General features: G+C 34.0%; 1 protein-coding gene across 10 annotated transcripts in view; it reads left to right on the top strand.

Annotated features, from left to right (window-relative positions):
- PTBP2 (polypyrimidine tract binding protein 2) overlaps positions 1-23,323 on the top strand; it is an 84,476-nt gene that overhangs the window by 41,507 nt on the left and 19,646 nt on the right. For all 10 annotated transcript variants that reach the window (XM_070592143.1, XM_070592146.1, XM_070592145.1 and 7 more), the window contains 5 exons: positions 2,113-2,285; positions 3,249-3,392; positions 12,112-12,276; positions 12,363-12,473; positions 16,452-16,647. In XM_070592143.1, the coding sequence (XP_070448244.1) occupies positions 2,113-2,285; positions 3,249-3,392; positions 12,112-12,276; positions 12,363-12,473; positions 16,452-16,647 (789 nt within the window). The remainder of the gene's footprint in view (positions 1-2,112; positions 2,286-3,248; positions 3,393-12,111; positions 12,277-12,362; positions 12,474-16,451; positions 16,648-23,323) is intronic.

The raw sequence follows: 23,323 nt of genomic DNA, 5'->3' as shown, positions 1-23,323 counted from the left end.
TTTAGGTTGAATTACGAAGTATTTGTTCTTGTTATTCAAACAAACGAATGAACAAGAACACAAAATGTCAGAATTCTCTATAGACTGCTTAGCCAAGAAGAGTCCTTGGTCTTACATAAGAAGAATATGCATTTGTATGCCGATTATGTGTTTTAAGGTATATTTGTATTTTTTTATTCCCTGCTTAACTTACATTTTCTGTCTTTTTTTAAAAAGATTTTATTTTTCCTTTTTCTCCCACAGCCCCCCGGGTACATAGTTGTGTCTTTTTAGTTGTGGGTCCTTCTAGTTGTGGCATGTGTGATGCAGCCTCAGCATGGCTTGATAAGCAGTGCCATGTCCGGGCCCAGGATTTGAACTGGCAAAATCCTGGGTGGCGGAAGCAGAGCGCGCGAACTTAACCACTCAGCCATGGGGCTGGCCTTCTTAACTTACATTTTCAATTAACAGACCCAGTGATGATTTTGTTAGATAAGATGCCACAAAATAGAAAATTCACTGTCTTTCTTCTTTCTGATAAGTTCAGGTGCCTCTGCACACAAAAATCTTCCTTAGTTGTACAAGAGGAGATGTGGAGAGCTTCCTGTAGTTTTTTTGTATTTCTGGAGTGATGAAGAGCTAGTTAACAAGATTTTCATGGAAATATATTCAGAACCAGAGCTTACTACTCTTTTGTACAAAGCCAACCTAAGGGGATTTTTAAGTGCATCAGCTGGCCATTCATTCATGTATGTAAACTTGGGTGAAACTCTTAGAGTAAAACATGACTTAAGTATAACTTGACAAGTAAATTATCAAGTGAGTTCACATATTATCTTCTAGAGATACCTTCTCTGATTCATCCAATAAAGTCACTATCACACCACTCTCTTCTAGTCTTCTGCTAAGCCACCTTTAATCACATCACTCTGCTTTACTTTCTTCATAGCTCTTAATCACTGTAAGAAATTATCTGGTTCATGTACTGGTTACTCTGCCTCTCCCGCTAGCCCAGATCTTATTGATCTTGTTCACTGCTGTACCCTCAGAGCCTAAAACAGTGCCAGACACATTCTTGATTTTCAGTGGCTGTTTAAAGAATCAGTGTGTGAATGAGTTTTGAAGACACTTGGAGATCAAGATGATCTTAGAGTTTTATAGATATTGTTGAATATATATTTTATATATATAATATTGTTTATAGATAGTGTTGAATGTTTTGGGGCGCATACCATAAAGTACCCAAAAGTATCTACAAAATGGAGTGTACAGGTATATTTCTCAATGTATAAGCATTCTTCATTTTAATGAGAACCTCAGAAATTGCTTTGAGTCCTTAGAAGTTAACTACCAGTGTGGAATAGTGGATAGACTGTAAGTTCTTCAAATAGTTTTCCATAAAACATCACCTATTTTATTGCCTCTTTAGTAAGATTTTTATTTTTGGTGAAGCTTTGGAATAAAAGCAGGTAACTTTAATTTGTTAAATAAAATATATCAGTTTATTTTAAAGCTCAGAATAACAGAATACGTTAATCAAGTCCATGAATGATTTATAGTATATAGATGTTGATAGTGACAACATATTTAGATAGATTAGGTGGTAATTTTAACAAATTAGGAGAGGCTCATTGTAGGTAAGCCATAATGGTGGATTGACTGCATGATCATTTTTACAGCATTGCTTTCTTCGATCTCACTTTTGAGTAGAATATTTTAAATTGAACAATATATAATTTCTAAGGTAAAATTATAATGTCCCTACTTTTTGCTATGTCAGAATTTTCACTTTTATTGTGTTTTTGTTAGTCTGTAATAAGATGATTAATTGCAAAATAATTGTTCTTTAGCCATTGCACAGTTTCTTTATGAAATTACATTTTAATATTTTTGCTTATCTCTTGTTACTTGTTGCATATACTTCAGAAACTTACTTACCCAGTAATAGTCTTAATTAATTGATAATTTCATTTAATGATAATTGGTGGGTATGATTTTCTTTATTCCTTTGAAAGTCCAGTTTTTGAATTTTTAGGAATTATTCAAGTATACTCAGCTGTGTTTTTGTTTTGTGTTTTTTATGCAAATAAGGAAAAGTAATATAATAAAGACTTCTTTTTCAATGTCTTTCAGCCAATGGTAATGATAGTAAAAAATTTAAAGGAGAAGATAAAATGGATGGTGCTCCTTCTCGTGTACTTCATATTCGAAAATTACCTGGTGAAGTGACAGAAACTGAAGTTATTGCTTTAGGCTTACCTTTTGGTAAGGTGACCAACATCCTTATGCTGAAAGGAAAAAATCAGGTATACTTCTTTCAGGACTTATATAAAATGTTAAGCCCCAAACTACCCAGCAGGTGTAAATTAGCTATTGCCTAATACGAGGATAGAATATTGTAGGTTGTTTTCCTAAAAGAACATAACAGAAGTCTTATTCTGACTTTTCCTGCTAGCTGTATGTGGTAAACTAATCCTAGGGAGCCAAAATGAATCTCACCATCGTTTTCAAATTTTCCCTTTTGAATTCCCTTCAGGACTCTAATTGAACAATTATTATAATAAGATTGGAAAATATAAATGAAGTATTTCTTTTATTGTGGCTCTGCTCTTTATAATATCAGAAATCAGTAGGGGCACTAAATAGCATCTTTTCCTTTAAGCTTATCCCATGGAAATATTTCTGATAGCATTAGAAGAAAATAGTCATTAATCCTGTATATTTTTCATTGCATAGATGTACCTGTAGCAATAGGACCCAGGTATATTAGAAAGGAAGTTTTGTTTTAAAATTTCTAATGATGCTATTTAGAACAGTCTGTGAAATTTAAGATTATCTTAAATACAGTTAATATAACTCATAATGTGACATTTAATTTTTTTTCTTTGTTAAATTATACTGCTTTAAAAATGACTTTGAGATCTCTTATGTTCTCTAGGTTAGGATTGGTAAAATTCTGAAGCTAGAAAAAGTGTTTAGACTTAATTTTTTTAGCTTCTGTTGGAAGTACATTTGTGGTATATGGAAAATCAGAGATCGAAGGCAGAAGCACCATGTACTCAAAGAGCTTTTTTCTGAGGTTAGCTTTAGTTGTATACCTAAACTTGAATAAAGGATTTCTAATTTTATTTATTAGAGCATCTAGATGTAACTTGAAAAGTTATATTCTAGATACTGATTTTTCTAGTTAGTTGAATAGATTACACAGATATTGAAGTTTGTTTGAATTTAATGCACAGTATTAACCTTTTTGCTATTTAAATTTTCAGGCATTTTTGGAACTAGCAACAGAGGAAGCAGCTATTACTATGGTTAATTACTATTCTGCTGTGACACCTCATCTTCGTAACCAACCAATTTATATCCAGTACTCCAATCACAAAGAACTGAAAACAGATAATACGTTAAACCAAGTGAGTATATGTGGTACATAAATAAAATGTCCCAGACCATACTAAGAATCTCATGAACATATTAAAAGAAAATAAAATTTTTAATGTTTCAGAAGATGTCTCTGTGGGCATTTTCTTGTTATTTTTAAGACATTTTCTTGCAGCATTAAATATTATGTTAATTTACAAAAAGTATGTGTGGTCTGTTATTTTCATATTTTAAATTGGTACAGGATCAATTAAATAGTATTTTTTCAGTGCTTTTAAAGTCCTTGTCAGAATGTTGGTTTTTTTTGTTACAAGTTAAGATTTTTGTGTAGAAACCATTTATGACGTAGGAGTTTTTGTTAGCATAAACTATATACAACTCTCCTGCTTATACTTTAAGGTATGAAGTTCAATGCCTTTGGTTACTTGACTTTTTATAGGTCTTAATTCCTTATGGAAAAATTCCTATTGAAGATATGTTAATGGTTTTCCTGTGGGGAAAATGTAAGAAGGGAGAATATATGAATGTATGGATCTTTTAAGCATGTGATGTAAAAGACATTAATTATTTAAAATTAATATATTAAAAAAATAGTATATGAATGGCTTTAGACCTAAATAGGTAGGGCTGCAATAATGATCTAAAAACTTTAGCTCTTTTAATATAGTTTTTAGCTGATTATATCTTTCTGTTTCAGTAAAATGTAAACTGTACCTGGCTCTGTCTCACTGAAAATTTAATGGAAAATTATTCCTTATAGATTTTAACTTTCGTAAAAAGTGACTTAAGACCATTTTGATAATTTATGAACTATAAGCTTTTAAAACTTTTTATCTAAAAGATAAGGCTAAAATTTTAGCTGTTTTTGTTTTTTGTTTAATTTGGCAATTTTCGTTCCTTTTGAACCAGAAGTTGTACTTGAAGAATTTATCGTGAAGAAATATGCCAAAAGAAAATAGCTATTCCATGTTCTTTTTATTTAGAATTTAAAATGGCATTTAATATCCCAATTTTATTTTATATATTAGTATTTTCAGTAAAGTAATTCATGAATATATTCTTTTTTTTATTGAGTTCATAATAGTTTATATCATTGTGAAAGTTCAGTTGTACATTATTTCTTGTCTGTCACCACATAATGCTCCTCTTTACCCCCTGTGTCCACCCCTCACCCCCCTTCCCTTGGTAACCACTGAACTGTTTTCTTTGTCCATGTGTTTGTTTATATTCCACATATGAGTGAAATCATATGGTGTTTGTCTTTCTCAGTCTGCCTTATTTTGCTTAGCATAATTCCCTCCAGTTCCATCCGTGTTGTGGCAAATGGGATGATTTTGTCTTTTTTTATGGCTGTTATTCCATTGTATATATATATACACCACATCTTCTTTATCCAATCATTGGTCGTTGGGCACTTAGATTATTTCCATGTCTTGGCTATTGTGAATAGTGCTGCAGTGAACATAGGGCTGCATATGTTACTTTGGATTGTTGATTTCTAGTTGTTTGGGTAGATACCCAGTAGTGGGATAGCTGGGTCATATGGTAGTTCCATTTTTAGTTTTTTGGGGAATCTCCATACTGTGTTTCATAGTGGCTGCACCGGTTTGCATTCCCACTAGCAGTGTATGAGGGTTCCATTTTCTCCACACCCTCTCCAACATGTTATTTTTAGTCTTAGTGATTATAGCCATTTTAACAGGTGTAAGTGGTATCTTAGTGTAGTTTTGATTTACATTTCCCTGATGATTAGTGATACTGAAGATCTTTTCATGTGTTTATTGGCCATCTGTATATCTTCTTTGAAAAAATGTTCATATCCTCTGCCCATTTTTTGATCGGGCTGTTTGTATTTTTGTTGTTCAGTTGTATGAGTTCCTTATATATTATGGAGGTTAACCTCTTGTTGGATATATGATGTGCAAATGTTTTCCCCCAATTGGTGGGTTGTCTTTTTGTTTTGATCTTAGTTTCTTTTGCCTTGCAGAAGCTCTTTAGTCTAATGAAATCCCACTTGTTTATTTTTTCTTTTGTTTTCCTTGTCTGAGAAGACACCGTGTTTGAAAAGATCCTTTTAAGTTCGATGTCAAAGAATGTACTACGTATATTATCTTCCAGGAGTTTTATGGTTTCAGGACTTATCTTCAAGTCTTTGATCCATTTTGGGTTTATTTTTGTGTATGGCGTGAGATAATGGTCTGTTTTCATTCTTTTGCAAGTAGTTGTCAAGATTTCCCAACACTATTGAAGAGTCTGTCTTTTCTCCATTGTATGTTCTTGGCACCTTTGTTGAAGATTTGCTGTCTGTCGATGTGTGGTTTTACTTCTGGGCTTTCCATTCTGTTCCATTGATCTGTGTGCCTATTTTTGTACCAGTACCATGCTGTTTTGATTACTATGGCTTTGTAGTACATTTTGAAGTCAGGGATTGTGATGCTTCTAGCTTTGTTCTTTTCTCTCAGGATTGCTTTAGCAATTTGGGGTCTTTGGTTGCCCCATATGAATTTTAGGATTTTTTGTTCTATTTTCGTGAAGAATGTTGTTGGGATTTTGATTGAGATTGCATTGAATCTGTAGATTGCTTTGGGTACCATGGACATTTTAACTGTGTTTATTCTTCCAGTCCATGTGCATGGAATTTCTTTGCATCTCTTTGTGTCATCATCTATTTCTTTCAATAATGTCTTATAGTTTTCATTGTATAAGTCCTTCACCTCCTTGGTTAAATTTATTCCTAGATACTTTATTCTGTTTTTTGCTATTGTAAGTGGAATTGTGTTCTTGAGTTCTCTTTCTGGAAGTTTGTTATTAGAATATAGAAATGCAACTGATTTTTGTAAGTTGATTTTGTAACGTGCAACTTTACTGTAGTTGTTAATTATTTCTAATAGTTTTCCAGTGGATTCTTTAGGGTTTTCTATATGTAAGATCATGTCATCTGCAAACAGCAAGAGTTTCACTTCTTCATTCTCTATTTGGATTCCTTTTATTCCTTTCTCTTGCCTAATTGCTCTGGCCAAAACCTCTCCAGTACCACGTTGAATAAGAATGGTAATAGTGGGCATCCTTGTCTTGTTCCTGTTCTCAGAGGGATGACATTCAGTTTTTCCCCATTGAGTATGATGCTGGCTTTGGGTTTGTCATATATGGCCTTTATTTTGTTGAAGTTACATTCCCATTTTAAAAGATTCAAATGAGAGGGCCGTTCCTGTGGTGTAGCGGTTAAGTTTGGCGCACTCCACTGTAGCAACCTGGGTGCGGACCTACACCACTCATCAGCCATGCTGATGTGGCAGTGACCCACATATAAAATAGAGGAAGATTGGCATGGATGTTAGCTCAGGGCTAATCTTCCTCAGCAAAAAAATAAACAAGTAAATTGAAATGCAAGGAATGTATAAAGAATAAAGATACGGCATCTATAGATAGATGTAAGTGGCGGGGAGGGGGCCAGATTTGTAATTTTAAATAGGATAATGGTGAAAGCCCTAGCAAGAAGTGACATTTGAAGGGGCTGGCCTGGTGGTGCAGCGGTTAAGTTCGCATCTTGCGCTTCGGCAGCCTGGGGTTTGCCGGTTCAGATCCCAGGTGCCAGCCTATGCACTGCTTCTTAGGCCATACTGTGGCAGGCCTGTCACATATTAAGTAGAGGAAGATGGGCATAGATGTTAGCTTAGGGCCAGTCTTCCTCAGCAAAAAGAGGAGGATTGGCGGCAGACGTTAGCTCAGGGCTAATCTTCCTCAAAAAGTAAGAGAAAAAAAGAGAAAAAGAAGTGACATTTGAGTAACAAACTTCAAAGTAGTTATAGAATAAAGGCACTTTTTCCAGTCTGGGTTATTCCACTCACAGGGAACAAACTGCGGAGTTCCTTCTGTTGAAAAAAAGTTTTTTACACAACCATATTTTTAATTTTCAAAACGTTTTAATCTTCTTTGATCATCCTTTTTACATTGTAACTGGTCGTGTTTTATGACTTCACAATTTTTTAAGGATATTAATTAATGATATTTTGCAAATATTTCACTATACTTAAATTATATCCTGTTTTCTTCAGTGTTAGCTGTTATGTTTATCTTGTTTTCTCTCTCCCCCCTTCCCCTTTCCTCCCTTTCGTTGTCTGTCCATATTTCAGAACAGTTAGGTTTTATTGGACTTACGTGCTTTCCTGTAAAGTAATGGGGAATTGGATACTAAGCTAAGATTCCCCTCCAGATGCCGAAAAGGTCTTTGTTCTGGTCCATCAAACTTCCTGTAGAATTTCTGGTTCCTTTAAGGGAGGATTTTGTTAGTGTTTTTTAATTGTAAGCCAGGGAGATGTTCTGGGGAGGGGAGGAAGGGGAGTTTAGCTGTTTGTTTATGAGCCAGACTTTGCATTAACCCTTTTATTTTCACTCCTTCCTCCTGTGAACCTGACAATTTCTGGTCTGATTCATGTGGTTGTTATCAGTGCAAACTCTGTTTGCTGTGCATTCACTATGTCTTCTGTCCATTTGCTTCTGTTCGTTTTCTGTGTTTTAGGAGTTTGATAAATTTTTCTCGGCTACTGATGATTTCCTCTCTCTTCAGTGTTTGCATTTATTCTGTTTTGTATTTATTTATAGGTGTTTTATTGGGGTTTCACAGTAGAAGAGAGGCAAATGAATATTTGTGTTAACCATGAATTCTTCCATAACCCTTTATCAAATCATTAGGTCCTGTCAGTTCATTCTCCTTCATATCTGTCTAGTTTTAATCTTTCTTGCTACTTCTATAATTCAGACACAATCACCTCTTGCCTATATTACTATAATAGCTCTCTTGCTAATTTATTTTCTTTCCTTTCTCTCTTGAATTCTTTCTCCCTGGTACAGTCAAGTATATATCTTTCTAAAATGCACAAATCTGACTTAAGTTACTCCCCTGCAGCAGGTCCCCTTCATGCTCAGGATAAAGGCCCTTTCTGAGATGGCTACTGTTTCTCCTACCCTATTTGCCTGTGCGTCTATCCCAGAAGTAATTGTAGATCCTCAAACATGGCATGCTTTCTCTTGTTTTCAATCTTTTGAGGCCACTGTGTCTCTGTGATGTCACTTTTGCCTAGAATATTGTGGCTTGCTTGCTTTTGTGCCTCTTTTCTACCCTACACTTCACATGGCCAGTTGCTAGACATCTTCAGGTCTCCCCTTAGCTAGTTTCCTCCAGAAAGCCATCCTCTTATCCACCAAGAGCGGATTAGATTTGGGTTAAGAACCTTTAGTAGAAATTAAAATCACCGTGAGATACTACCATGTCCTACCAGATTGGCTAAAATTAAGAGGGGTAAATACCAAGTGTTGGTAATAATGTAGAGAAGCTTGAATTCTCATATATAAGTGATGGGAATGTAAATGATAGAATCATTTTTAAAAACTTGAAATATCTGTTAAAGCTGAGCATATACATTTTCTTTGACTTAGTAAATCTCCTTCTAGTTACATACCTGAGAAAATACATGCATATGTACGTCAAAAGATATGTATGGGAAAGTTCATGGCATACTATATGTAATAGCCCAAAGCTGGAAACAGTCCAAAGTCCAAATATGTTCAGCAGCAGAATATATTGTGGTATATTCATTCATTGAAATTCATTGGAATACACAAAGAGTGAATAAGCTCCTAGTACCTGCAATAATACATGGATGTACGTCTTAAAAATAACGTTTCTTGAAAGAAGCCAGACCAACGTAGAACACATACTATATGATTCCATTTATGTAACTGGGAAAAAGCATGGGTGTGGCTTCTGGCATGTTGGTAATATTCTTTTATCTAGATAATCATTTTACAGATATGTCCACTTTGTGATATTTTATTGAGCTGTATACACTTAGAATTTGTGTCCTTTTCTATATATGTGTAATGTTTCAATAAGAAGTTTAATTAAAATCTAGATTGGCAAGCCAGCTCTGCTTTATGAATTAAAAAATGTAAGCATTTATTTGTTAATGATAATGGAGAACATAATTGTTAAGCTAAAAAAGGAGGATGGAGAACAGTGAATAGTATGGGAGAAAACGTGGAGTAGAAATATACTTAAATGCTTGTTTGGAACAGATGTACACATGCATACTTGTATATGTAAATGGTTTCTCTGGAAGGATACCCAAGATAATGTTGGTGAGGAGTGGGTTGGGGAAAGCAGACAGGGTTGCAGAGGAACTTTTAATCTTTTGTACCATTTGGATAGTATACTGTGATCATAATTCTATTTTAAAAAGATATTCCATAGGGGCTGGCCCCGTGGCCGAGTGGTTGAGTTCGTGCGCTCCGCTGCAGGCGGCCCAGTGTTTCGTTGGTTCGAATCCTGGGCGCGGACATGGCACTGCTCATCGGACCACGCTGGGGCGGCGTCCCGCATGCCACAGCTGGGAGGACCCACAACGAAGAATATACAACTATGTACCGGGGGGCTTTGGGGACAAAAAGGAAAAAATAAAATCTTTAAAAAAAAAAAAAGATATTCCATATTCCATGATTTGAAATTGCAGATGTTAGTGTTTATGAGAGTGTTTACTGTCATACATATCTTTTGACGTACACATGCATGTGTTTTCTCAGGTATGTAACTGGAAGTAGATTTACTAAGTCAAAGAAAATGTATATGCTCAGCTTTAACAGATATTTCAAGTTTTTAAAAATGATTCTATCAATTTACATTCCCATCACTTATATATGAGAATTCAAGCTTCTCTACATTATTACCAACACTTGGTATTTACCCCTCTTAATTTTAGCCAATCTGGTAGGACATGGTAGTATCTCATGGTGATTTTAATTTGTATTAAAGGTTCTTAATCCCAACCTAATCCCCTCTTAGGAGATGGGGATATTTCCATACTTGTAATAATAGACAGGTATAGTGTAAGGACCTGTTCACTAATGAAGAAATAATATTGCAGTGAACTGCTTAAAAAACTATTTAAATATGTATTAGGTTAAATATATTCAAACATTTAAATTAATAAACATTGCTCTAGAAATCTTTTTATCCTGCTTTATTTTCTGTATAACTGTATTCTCCATAGTAGTGTAACTGTGTTTATTGTATTAAATATTTATCAAATGTTTCCAAATATTGGGTTTGAATTAATGAGTCACTTTAGCTAACAAATTTATAGGTCAAATTATTATTATTTTTTTAATTATTATTTTTTTTTTTGAGGAAGATTAACCCTGAACTAACGTCTGCTGCCAATCCTCCTCTTTTTGCTGAGGAAGACTGGCCCTGAGCTAACGTCTGTGCCCATCTTTCTCTACTTTATATGTGGGACGCCTACCTCAGCATGGCTTGCCAAGTGGTGCCGTGTCCGCACTGGGGATCCAAACTGGCGAACCCTGGGCCACCAAAGCGGAACATGCGCACTTAACTGCTACACCTCAAATTATTTTTTATTTTATTTTATTATTGTTTGCCAGTCCCTCGAAGTGTTATTTAATTAGCACTTAAATGATGAGTTTTGACTAGATGAGTACCTGGTCTCTTTGAATCCAAGCTATATGATCCCTTGGTTATATGATATTTCAGTGAAATATTTATTTTTTTCCCCCAGCTCTTTTGAGATATAATTGACATATAATATTGTGTAAGTTTAAGGTGCACAACCTGTTGATTTGATACACTTATATATTGCAAAATGATTATCACCATAGCATGTGTGCTGCCGAAGAGTAAACAAGAATGGTTTATTCTCATAAGTGTCCTAATTCTTTTGCATTCTCCTTTCTTTTTATTCATCACTGTGCTCTGTTTATATTCATTTTCATCTACCAGTACAGTTTTTTCAAACTATAAAGCAATGTTGAGGTCTTTGTCGCTGTTATATTTAACAATTATTTGGCTTTATATAGATTTTCTGACCCCAGGTAAGGTAGAAAGAAATTATTTGCTTATCAGTGAATCTGTCATAGTAATAATAGGAAAGGCATTAGAATAATAAAGGCAGTCTTAAAAGGAACATTTAACATATGATTTAGTTGACGGATTTCCTGAAAATACTGTATTTCTTCAATTCTCTAGGTATTTTTTTTGCATTTTAAAATCTCAGAAATCAGGGTGTGTCTCACAGCAGTTCGTCTGTCGTGGTTTAATTAGCAGTATCTTCTTAGTCATACGTGAAAAATCATACTGCATTTTGCAATTTATGGTGTATTCCTGAAAATTTTGTGCCTTTGTACCAAAGTACAATAGATCAATTTCGGTTCTAAAGATTTTGGTGTCAGAAGTTACACTAGTATGAAAAAAAGACATGTATCCTGAATATTCCTCTATTAAGATCGTATTAGAAATAATAAGGTTTATGGGAGTTCTTTTGGATAATCTAGTAATCCGCTTGTTAAGATTTACCGTGTTTCTCTTTTATGGAGTGAATAATGTTACATTGAAGTTTTATTGTTCTCTGACAGTTTCTGTTTTCTGATTATATGGATCTACCAAACTGCATCTTGTTGTTTGAGAATAAATTACATTTCCTATCTTTGCTTGTTTAGCATTGGTTTAGGCGTTGGTCTCAAACTCTAGATAATAGTTTTGAAATAAACACTAGTAGAATAGTTGAATTATAAACAGACAATACCTGGCTTGTGGCAGGTGCTCAAAAGTATTTATTGAGTGGGTGTTAAATTTTATTTAATCTATATGTGTTCTAGAAAAGAACAAATAGTGTAACATGTAGCAAAGTAAAAGTGCAAATACTGGATGTGTTTCTAAAGTGCTTATCTTTCGATTTTCAGCGTGCTCAAGCAGTTCTTCAAGCTGTGACAGCTGTGCAGACAGCAAACACTCCTCTCAGTGGCACCACAGTGAGTGAGAGCGCAGTGACTCCAGCCCAGAGTCCAGTGCTTAGAATAATTATTGACAACATGTACTACCCTGTAACACTTGATGTCCTTCACCAAGTAAGTTTACTTTAATTTGCACGTTTACCTATAAATTGGAGAAATAATACAGTAGATAAGTTGTTTTGATTTTGATGTTTTAACAGATATTTTCTAAGTTTGGTGCTGTGTTGAAGATAATCACATTTACAAAAAATAACCAGTTTCAAGCTCTCCTTCAGTATGGTGATCCAGTAAATGCTCAACAGGCAAAACTAGTAAGTCTAGACCTTTTTTTTATAAAGAGATATTTTTCAATGGCGCATAGATGTCCACAAACTCATATATACACATGTAAATATAGCTAATGTTATTAATACTGCCATAACTTAGCAATATCATGTAGCATTATAGATGGCACAAAATGGTATCATTAAAATATTGGAAAAGCTTATTTGTGATAAAGAAATGTTTATTTTTAAGATTAGTCATATCTGCAGTTATCTATAATATAGGCTTATATTACTTTGCATTTTTGTTTGATTTAGGTCCAGAAGTTTTGTGCTCTTGAGGATATAGCAGGATTGTATTGTGCATGTACACCTGTATAAGATTTTAAGTGTTTTCCAGTAGGAGTTTCAAAGTAATTAATTTAGCTAGTGAGATAGTTTAGCTGAAATATGTTAATATACTTGTGCTCAAATGCTGTGATAGGCTCTTGGCTTATTTAAGACTGTATCCAATGTTCTCTTTAAAGATTTTTTTTGAAAGACAGGTTTTCTGAATAGGTTGCTTGTCTATTTTTTATTCACATCATTTACATTTGTTGTTGTTGTTATAGAGGGAGGGTAAGAAAGTATTAAAAGAAGTAGAATCATCCCATGTCATGGCTACCATTGAAAACTGCATACCACATGCTTGCTTCTAAAAGCCATAATCTTCTGTTTGTCTGTCTTATTTAAATCTACCTTTCCTCTCTCTCTTTAACTTCTTTGCCGTGTTATTTCATTGTTGTTTTCATTCCATCATTATACCATTAAATATTCATTATTAAACCATTAATTCAATTGTCTTTACTTACCTTTGTCTTACCTCTTTTTCTTTATTTCACTCTCAGACTAATTATGGTATGTAATACATCAGTGCTTCCTCCAAGTCAAGATAGCTTGTATCGAACCCGGACCGGTTTTGATTTTTGGTTCATTGCATTTCCATCCTCAGAATCTCATTTGGGGAGCAAAAATAGCTTCAGGGAGCAGAAAGGCTATACTAATAATAAGAGCATAATTTTATGCTTTACCAAGTGTTATCTCACTTTTTATGACTACTGCTCTATGTTGTAAACAGAATAGGAATTTTTCCTGTATTACAGGGAGGTGCTAAGATTTAAAGATGTAAATTACTTATCCTAATGCACATTGTCTGTAAGGTAACTAGCCAGAAAATAGGAGTCATCCTTTATTCCTCTTCCTTTCAGCCTATCACCAAATCTCATTGATTCTAGATCCTAAATTTCTATTGAATCTGTCCTTTTGTCTTCAACTCTCTTGCCACCACCCTAGTCTAAGCCAGTGTTACTCATAGTCCTGGTCTCTGATGCTACAACAAGCTTTTGCCAAAATACAGATCAGCATAGTTCCAGCCACAGTATGTTTAGGGTTGGTGTTAACGTAAATTCTGACACAGACTCCTTACCTTAATGCAGAGTGACCTGGGCTGCTAGTCTATGAATCACAGTTTGAGTAGCACTGATCTAAGCCATCATCATCTCTTAAATCTCTGTTTCATTGGCCTTCTGACTAAACTCACCACTTTGACTTCTTCCTTCACACCTGTTGTTTTTCCACAGAGTACTAAGAATGATCTCAACTAAAAATCGTCTTTCTTCCATTTTCAGTGCCCTTCAGTGACTGAGTCTTGTCTTTAGTATAAAGTCCTCATTCCTTAACATGGTTTACAGAACTTTAAATCAATCCTCAGTTTGCCTCTCTGGTCTCATCTCCCATCTTTTAATTATATTGAACTTCTTTAAATACTTTGCATATACTGTATTTTTTCTCTGATCTCTCAGGTTTGCAACTTGCTAACCCATTTGCTGATATTGCTTTCTCTTCATCTCTTTATGCCCAGCTCCTCCTTGCCTTCCTCTTTCAAGTTTCAGTTTAGAAGTCTCTTATCAGAGAGGTCTTTTCATAACCTTTCAACTAGATTGGATCCTGTCCATTCTTAGTTCTCATCACCACACATCAAATTTATAATTATTTGTTACATGTGTATTTTCTTTTGGACTGTAAGTTATATACGAGCGAGTACCATGTCTGCTTTGTTCTCTGCTACTTTCCTAGAACCTAGCATAAGGTATGGCATATTGTAAATATTAGGGTTTTTTTCATCCCGTGTCATAGCTTTCCCAGCACCTGGTGTGCTGCAGATAGGTCTCTTCCCACCTTTCAACTAGCCATGAACATGTCAGTATATTATGGAATGAGTTGGTTCTAAACTTTGTAAATCAGTTCCTACGTTTTTATGCTTATTAAAATGGTCATGTAAAATTAAAGGCAAGGAATAAGAGTTTGAGAAGAGAATCTCAGGCCTACCTCTCCACTTACAGTGATAAGTGTTCAAATGAATGAAAAATTTAAAAAAAGTATCTAGGCACTGGGAATTCCTTTAGCAGGCAGTGTGCCTTCAAGTTTTGAGGAAGAAAATTTACGGTATTATTCAAAGTGTGGTCCTATGTTCTTGTTATATAGATTGCTTATACAAAATGGGAGTCTCAGACCATCCTGAATTAACTTAGCATAATTTTGGGGATTGGGAGCCCAATACTCTGTTGTTTTTTTTGTTTTTTGTTTTGAAGGTTGTGGGAACCACAGCTATATCAAAGCAGCTTGAGTGACAGAGCCAACCAAACTCTTTCCATATGCTAGTTGTGTTCTTTGGCAATTACTTCAGATAATTGGAGTTTCTTCCCCTTAGCATTTTGCTTTATAAGAAAAGAGCAACTCAGAAAAAAACAGATTAACATGGGAGACTTAGTGAGGTTTGGAGGGAAAAATACAACAATCTCTTGAATTTGCCCTGAGGTTGGTATATATTTCAGTCTAATCTCTTTAAAAACCTCGTCAAAAAACTATTGGTCTACCTTTAAAATAATATAGTTTTAGATGTACACACCTAATGAGTCTTGGTGTCTGTAAACATCAGGCTTGATCTATGCGTGTGTTGTTATCAGAAGAAGTGTTGTTTCATTTATACAGTAATTTATAGATCTAAACATGTTCATCATTTCTGATTGTTGTATACAGTAAGTCTTTATTCTTCTAATGAAAAATTAATACATTCCCCTGTTCTCTAGTTTGTTCCAGGCCTATATCCAGCTGGAGTAGAAATGATGATTATATAGAATCAGTGGGAAAAAACATAATAATCATAACAGCAGCATAGTCTTTTATAATTTATGATGTGCTTTCACATATGTGATCTTTTGGTTAATCCTCATAATAACCCTGTGAGGATTATGGCAGCCATTATCATCTCTGTTTTCCAGATTAAGAAAGATTTTGAGATTCAGAGAAGTTAAGTAACTTGCTCAACGTGACCTGACTGAGTGTAGGCTTACAAATCTTGAGCTTGCACTCTTCTAGTCCAGAACTTTTCTGGGATGATGTTGGATTTGCTAACTCAGCAAGTTATTCTGATTCACGTTGAACCTCAGGTTAAGGAAGATGATAATTTTTGCCCCATTTCATGGGAATTGCTATTATGCATCATAGTGATATTTATTTGGCTTGCAGCACCTCATACAATGTGGCGTCAAACAGAAGTTACCTTATGAAACTAGACCAATTCTTATAAGTTATGCTATCCATCAAAAAATACATGTATGATAAAATTAAAGTATCGTGCAGGCTACTATGGTACTACTTTGGCAGGACTGACTATATTTGTGGCCCTTACTAATTTTTTTAAATTAAACTATTTGCAGGTTTTTTGAATTAAAAGTATTAGCACATTTGCTTAGCTGGTTTTATTTTAGGTGTATGTAGCACTTTCTATTTAAAGAAGATAATATTTGTGGAAACTAACACATGTACAGCTGGGATCACAAAGAACGATGTATATGAAATTTCTTTCATTCCTTTCCTGGTGGCTTTTATGTGTAGGTTTTCACTGTTGAGTTTTATTGTTAAAGTCATACCTTTTTCTGGTTTTTATTCCTTGAGATTGCTGATATACTTTATTCCCTTTTACAGGCCCTAGATGGTCAGAATATTTATAATGCTTGCTGTACCCTAAGGATTGATTTTTCTAAACTTGTGAATTTGAATGTAAAATACAACAATGATAAAAGTAGGGATTATACCCGACCTGATCTCCCATCTGGAGATGGACAACCTGCATTGGATCCTGCTATTGCTGCAGCATTTGCCAAGGAGACATCCCTCTTAGGTATGATTTCTGTTGTCTGTACCACTTTTCTCCCATTTTACCAAATGGGAAAGTGCCTTTTAAACTCCAGTAAGTACAATGAATCCCCTGTTTTGGAATTTAAGAAATTGTATTAGGTTTTATTTTTCTCAGGTGAGAAGGCGTATGAATGCTGTTGGGAGAAAAACCTAAAGTGTTCTTCATAAGCGTAATTATGTCTGTTATATTCCTTTCACTACCTCACCTTTTCTCCTATTCTCCTAGTCTCCCAAAATAGAAGAAAAGCTCTACTGAAGAAATACTGTTGAGTTCTTAATAAAGTATTTAAACTTCAAACTTGATGTCACACTATCTAGGTCTAAGTCTAGGGCTCTTGTGCATATTCTTAGGGCTAATCTGATTGTTTTAATTTAGCACTGCATAGAAACAGTGAAAAGTTAACAGACAAAACATGTAGTGAGAGTAGGCATATGGGTTTTTTCAAAACATGTGATAGCCTCTCTTTTAAGAAAACAATTTAAGCTAGAAGGAATTTTCTATAAAATTTATTTTGTTATTTGCCTTTTTGTCCTAATCATTTATGTTTCATTTTATTCTACAATGGATTTGACCCACTTAATAAAAACACAATGCAAAAATCTGCAACTAGTAGTTGATAGAGTCAAGATGAAGAAAGAATAAGGGAAAATGTTATTTTGTAAGTAAAATGAGTGAAGTGATTTATAGCTTAAGATGAAATTTTAGTTTCCTTTTGTTTGATGTGTTTGGGAATTCTTGATTTCTGATGTTTGTAAGATTCTCTTTAAATCACAGTGTCTATCCATATGGAACCCAAGATTGTTGAGTTGCAAAGTAGCTCTTACAGTTTAGTTTATGTCTATCGATAAAAAAAGAAAAAGCATTATAATGAAGTAATTCTTGGAAATAGATAATTATTTACCGTGGATATGTAACAATTGTGCTGTCCATTCGTTAAATATGTTATAAGTGATAAACATCTATGTGGGACACCTGCCACACCACAGGTTGGCTTGATAAGCAGTGTGTATGTCTGCGCCCGGGATCCAAACCAGTGAATCCTGGGTTGCCGAAGCAAGAGTGCATGAACTTTTAGCTGCTACACCACCATGCCAGCCTCTTTAATTTTTTACATAGTCTTCAAACACCCTGTATAGTGACATCCAGTATTGCTTTATGGAGGTCATGCTGTCTGGAATGGTAACCAAATCTTTTCTATGTTTATTTGCCTCCAGTGATACGTAATAAGTCAGATGACTTCAAAGTATGACCAAACTAGTATTGATCCAATCCATTTTCTGCTAAGTCTTTCTCAAACAATACTTGTTCAAAATGAAATAATTGATGGATATCCCTTTATTTCAAAGATTCTGTAAGAACACAAGTGCAAGTTGATAATTCTTTTCTGCTAAATATTTAGGGGGATTCACTTTGCCTTGTATAATTTTTATATCTAAGTACATGACTGAATTTAATTACTTTGGAATCAGTATTATAAATTTTAATTGATTTATTTTACACAGTAATTTTTTAAGCTTCTAATTTCTTTTAGTGCTAGGGATCACTGTGTCTCAGAAAATGTAATTTATTCCAGAAGGGAGACCGAGTGCTTTGTAATTAGTTAGAAATCTGACGTCTAAATACATAATCACAAACGTGGCAGACTATTAGTTATTCACATATTCTACTTCAAGGTGATCAGAAATCCTTGAGATTATAAATTGAGACATCATTATAATGATCATTTTATCATGTTTAAAAAGTGTAGTTAATTTATTAAGGGGTGGATCACTTTTAGAAAAATTGCTAGAAGTAATTTTTCATGATCATGTTGTCTACATTTAAAAAATTAGGGCAGATAATGTATAAAAAGAATACTTATTTTAGAACTTTCTAAGTATTTTGAGTTGAATAAAGTATTAGTCAGCCATTCTCAAAGGATCTTAGCAGAAAGGCAGAGCAGACTTTTTATAGGCAATTTCTTGGTGTTAAAATGTTTGATAATTGAGAACAGATATAACAAACATGTATTCATAAAGGTAAATATGTAGTCATTATAGAACACGTTTTCTCAAACTACTGTACATGGAAATCACCACAGAGGCCCTATCCTGGACTGGGAATCATTAGGAGCGGGTCCCAGACGTTCGTATTTTTTTAAGATCCCCTGATGGTTTTACCATGCAGTGGGAGTTGAGAACTACTGCTATAGAGAAAAGTTTGTAATTTTTTTAAGTTCTAAATTTTAGCTTTTAGCAAAGTTATTGGTGTTCTCGTAAAAACGTTATTTATAGCTATTGAGCAGTATTTTAATACTTTCTGTATTCATGCCATATGAACTTATCTTGGTACAGTTCTTCTGACAGAATACTGTATAGCTGTTAAATTGAGTTTACTTTGTTTTTCTTTTATATGTGTCTGTGGTAGTTAAAATCAACAAGTAAACTTTTTTAAAACTTATTTTAAAAAGAGTTCTGAAAACTTTTGTTTTTCTTTGTTACTTTTGAATGGATTATTCACATGGTAATTTTTTAAAACTTTTTATCATCAGAGATTTCAGTCATCATATGCTAGTATAATAAATCCACATATCCACATCTCAATTCAGTAGTTCCCACACTTGTTTTATCTGTTCATTTTTTCTGTTGTATTTTGAAGCAAGTTCTTGACATCATGTCATGTCAACTCAAGCATTACCATAATATCTTTAAAATAATGACATTTTCTTACCAAACCATAATGTGATTATCAACCTATCAAATTTTTCAATGATTTCTTAATGTCGTTGAATACCCAGTCCATCTTCAAATGTCCCCAGTTGTCTCAAGAAATGTTTTTTTAAGGGTTTATTTGTTCAAAATAGGATCCTCTCAAGGGCCACACATGTCATTTGGTTGTTACGCCTCCTAAATCTCTCTTAATCTATAACAGTCCTCCCTCCATCCTCACCTTCAGATAGATTGACTTACTGAAGAAACCAAGTTATTCTTTTAGAAACTTCCACAGTCTGGATTGTCTGGCTGTTTCCTTGTAGTGTCATCTTAACTTGTTCTTCCATCCACTGCGTTTTTTTAATGTAAACTAGAAGTTAGCTCCAAAAGCTTGATGAAGTTTAGGTTTTGTTATTTGTTTGCTTATATTTTTAAAGCAAGAATACTTTATAGCTGTTCCTTGTGCTTCATATTGTATCTTGGTTGGAAGCATAAAACGTCTGATTATCCCACTTTCAGTGATTTTAGTGATGTTTTAAGATTGATTGTCGTTTCAGGTAGTGACATTTTGTTCCTTCCATTATATTTTTCTAGTAATGGTTTTAGTATCCCCTAATGATCGCTGCCTTAATTTATTTCATTTGGGGGTTGCAAGTGTTCCTTTTTTTCCCCCTAATTCACACATTCCTTCTGTATTAATTAGTTGGGAATCTTTATAAAGTAGAATTTTCCTTCTTCAACTAGGGCTGTTTACCTTGTAATAGGTTTCTGCAGGACAGTTAGTTAAATTCTTGCATTTATTTGCTAGTTTTCAGTGGAAGAAGTTGATTCCCAGCTTTGGTTTTTACTAAACCAATTTATGAAAGGATCAAGCCTAAATTCTTCCCAGCTTCTGCTTTAAACTTTAGAAACTGTTGGTTGTTTCCAGGTTCTGATAGCCCCAGAGTGATTTGAGATAGTGACCTTAGCCTAGAGGTGATCAGTTTGATTTATGTGAATTTTGGGGGTTTTTTTGGACTTGCCCAATGGCCCAAAACAGGAACGGGCCTGGATAAAGGACTAAGTAGAGCTAATTAAAATTTAGATATGTTTTTCTCACAAAAGAATTTATCCTCCTAAGATAAAGAACAAGGAAGCATTAATATTTTCTCACTAAGTACCGGTAGACTATAAATCACTTCTTATAGCTAATTGTGAGAAAAAAATAACCTCCAGACATGAGTGTGAGTTATTTACTCAAAGGATTAACATCTCCCAGGTGTTCTTTTTCTTTACCTGTGTGTATGTGCAGTCTGTGCCTGTTTATTCTTTTTGAATATGATTCTATAACATATTCAATAGAAACATCTTTTGTGAAACAGGGCTATCTTATGTATGCAATTACACTAGACTGATGAGTGGGGAAAAAAACAAAGGCAGACTAATTGGAAATTAATTAGTATTGTAGTAGTGAGCTAATAGAGTGGTACTCTCTTTTCTTACAGTATATTTAATGATGCCTGTATGTTTGCTTTTGTGTGCATATTTCTTTTTAGAAAATAGATACATTTATTCACTGTTGTCTTTTAGATAGTATTTAATAAATTTAGGCTGTTGAAGGTTTCAGTATCCTCCAAAGGTGAATGTTATTTGGAAATTCTTGTATTTTGGGAGTTTTTTTACCCCCTGCTGAAACTATTCAGTTGCTCCAGAGCTCAGGAAGAACAAAATTATCACTTGGTATTTTCATGAGTTTGTAAGGCTGCTTTCAGTTAATTATTGCGATGTAGGCCGTTAAACAGACTTTTCTACAAAGAAATGCTGATAAAAAAAGAGTCTTAAGATATGCATATACCGGTTTCTCAGAAGTGGGATCTTTCTGGATGATTGATATTGATAGAAGGGATTAGCTGTTTTTTCTACCACCATTTGCTCTCCCTATAAAAATTTGGCTTAACATCAAGATGCATAGATAGATCTCTCTGGGATAGTTCCTTTCATAGGAATAACTATTTAGAAATTTATTAATTTAAAAGTAGTTACTTAGATTACACCTCTGTTGCTTACAGTTCTTCATTTCACATATTTTGTGGCAAAAACATTTGAAATACTGCAGTTTAGAATGGAATTCTAAGGAACCAGTTCCAGGAACCAAAAGTTTGTCTGATGTATATGGATACTAATATAATAACTGACTGTTTATCGAGTATATATTATGTTCCAGGCGTTGTTCTTAGCCATTTGCTTGTGAGTTAACCTTCACATCATCCTTAAATGAAGTTACCCTTATTGCCCCCGTTTTACAGATTTAAAAACTGGGACACAAAGAGATTAGCAATTAGAGTGGCTGAGAGGGGTAGTCTGGCCCCAAAGTCCATGCTCCTAACTAATAAACAACAGAATAAAATGTACTATAGATTAGCTGGGCCTTTTGGCATGCCTTTTCCCCTGTGGAGTTAACAGGTCAATGTCATACATGTAGTAAATACGTAAGTCCTATTATTTTAATTTCCTCCTTTTTTTATATAATAAGATGTTTTCTGCTGCCATGACAGATTATTTTTTGTTGCCAAGTCCACTCACTGTTTAACCTGGTTATCATATGAGTACAAAACCAAAAGTGGGTATTGTTCATATATCCATTTAAAATTGGATCCAAATTAAGGATGTGTATATAGCATGCAAACCAAAATATAGTAAACTGAGATTATATTTTTATCTTTTCACAAAATATACATTAAAACTTAGATACCATATCTTCATTTTAGCAAAACACTAATGTATAAAATTCCATTATAAGACTGATTATGGCAAAGGAAATTATGGCCATAAAAATCAAACCAAATAACTCATATACTGCAGACGCAGTTGAGAACTATCCTCCAAGAAAAGCCTAAATAATTATATACAAATACACAACATCCTAGGAATATTTCCCAGAAATATTAAACTACGTACATTTTTAAACCATATCACTTAATGTCATAACACCAAAACTTCCTTTAAAAAAATCATAACTAAAAAGGCAGTATTTTATCATGTTCAGCATAAATAAATCATAAATTTTTGGTCAGAAGTCACATGAAATTACCTGTACTAATTCATTGTCCCATAACTGGTTTCCTCATTCCATTTCTGTTTCAACGTTTTGGAATTAAGAAGCTATTGTTGAGCATGCCTACTTCTCCATGTGTGCATTTTTAGAAAATGATGTTGAGTTCTTTGAATTATTCAACTGCCTCTATTTTGCTTGGCTGAATTTTAAAAATACTAATTTTTTGTCTTTAAAATGTCTTTTAGAAAAGAAGTTGGAAGGGCTGAGGTAGAGTTGTTCATTTTAAAATTTGTCAGTAGATAAAATTTTAACATCTCAAATTAACCTGAAGCAATAACGTTTAGAAAGTTTATTTAAACTCTTTGTGTCTGTTTTAAATAATGTTTGAATGAATGTGTTTTATGTCTGGAATTATTTTTATCTTCTTAGGAAAGGAAATGTGTCTGGTGGTAGTTGTGTACTTTGGAGGTGTAATGGGCCACAGATATAAACATTAGGAGAAGTATGTTATTACATCAGTTTGTGTTTATCAGCATTTTTAAATGGAATAAGCTTGTTATGATAGGACTAAAATGCTATTCATAGGCCACCTTTTAACTATCCAGGGGCAAAAGTTTTATATAAAATTCTTAGTGGATGACGATGTAGTCTTTACTTAAACTGATCCATTATATTCACCCATTGTATTATTCTCAGCTATAGTTTTAAGAAATGTCTTCCTTTTGTTAATCCCATGTTTACCTTATCCTTTTCCATGACGGTCTGTCACTTACCTCTCTCGTGTTCATCCTAGTGTTCATATTTTTAAGGCTAAACAGCCTGACTTCAGTGGTAATCAACTCCAGCCTTCAGATACAGAAGGTAGATTTAAATTAAGATTTAAATTAGATCAGGCTGTAGATTTTACTTTGAAAATATTTTGTGTTTTTAAAAG

The sequence above is a fragment of the Equus przewalskii genome, chromosome 24 (assembly GCF_037783145.1).
Source record: "Equus przewalskii isolate Varuska chromosome 24, EquPr2, whole genome shotgun sequence".
In the NCBI taxonomy this organism is placed as follows: domain Eukaryota; kingdom Metazoa; phylum Chordata; class Mammalia; order Perissodactyla; family Equidae; genus Equus; species Equus przewalskii.
This window is presented reverse-complemented; position numbering and strand designations above follow the sequence as displayed.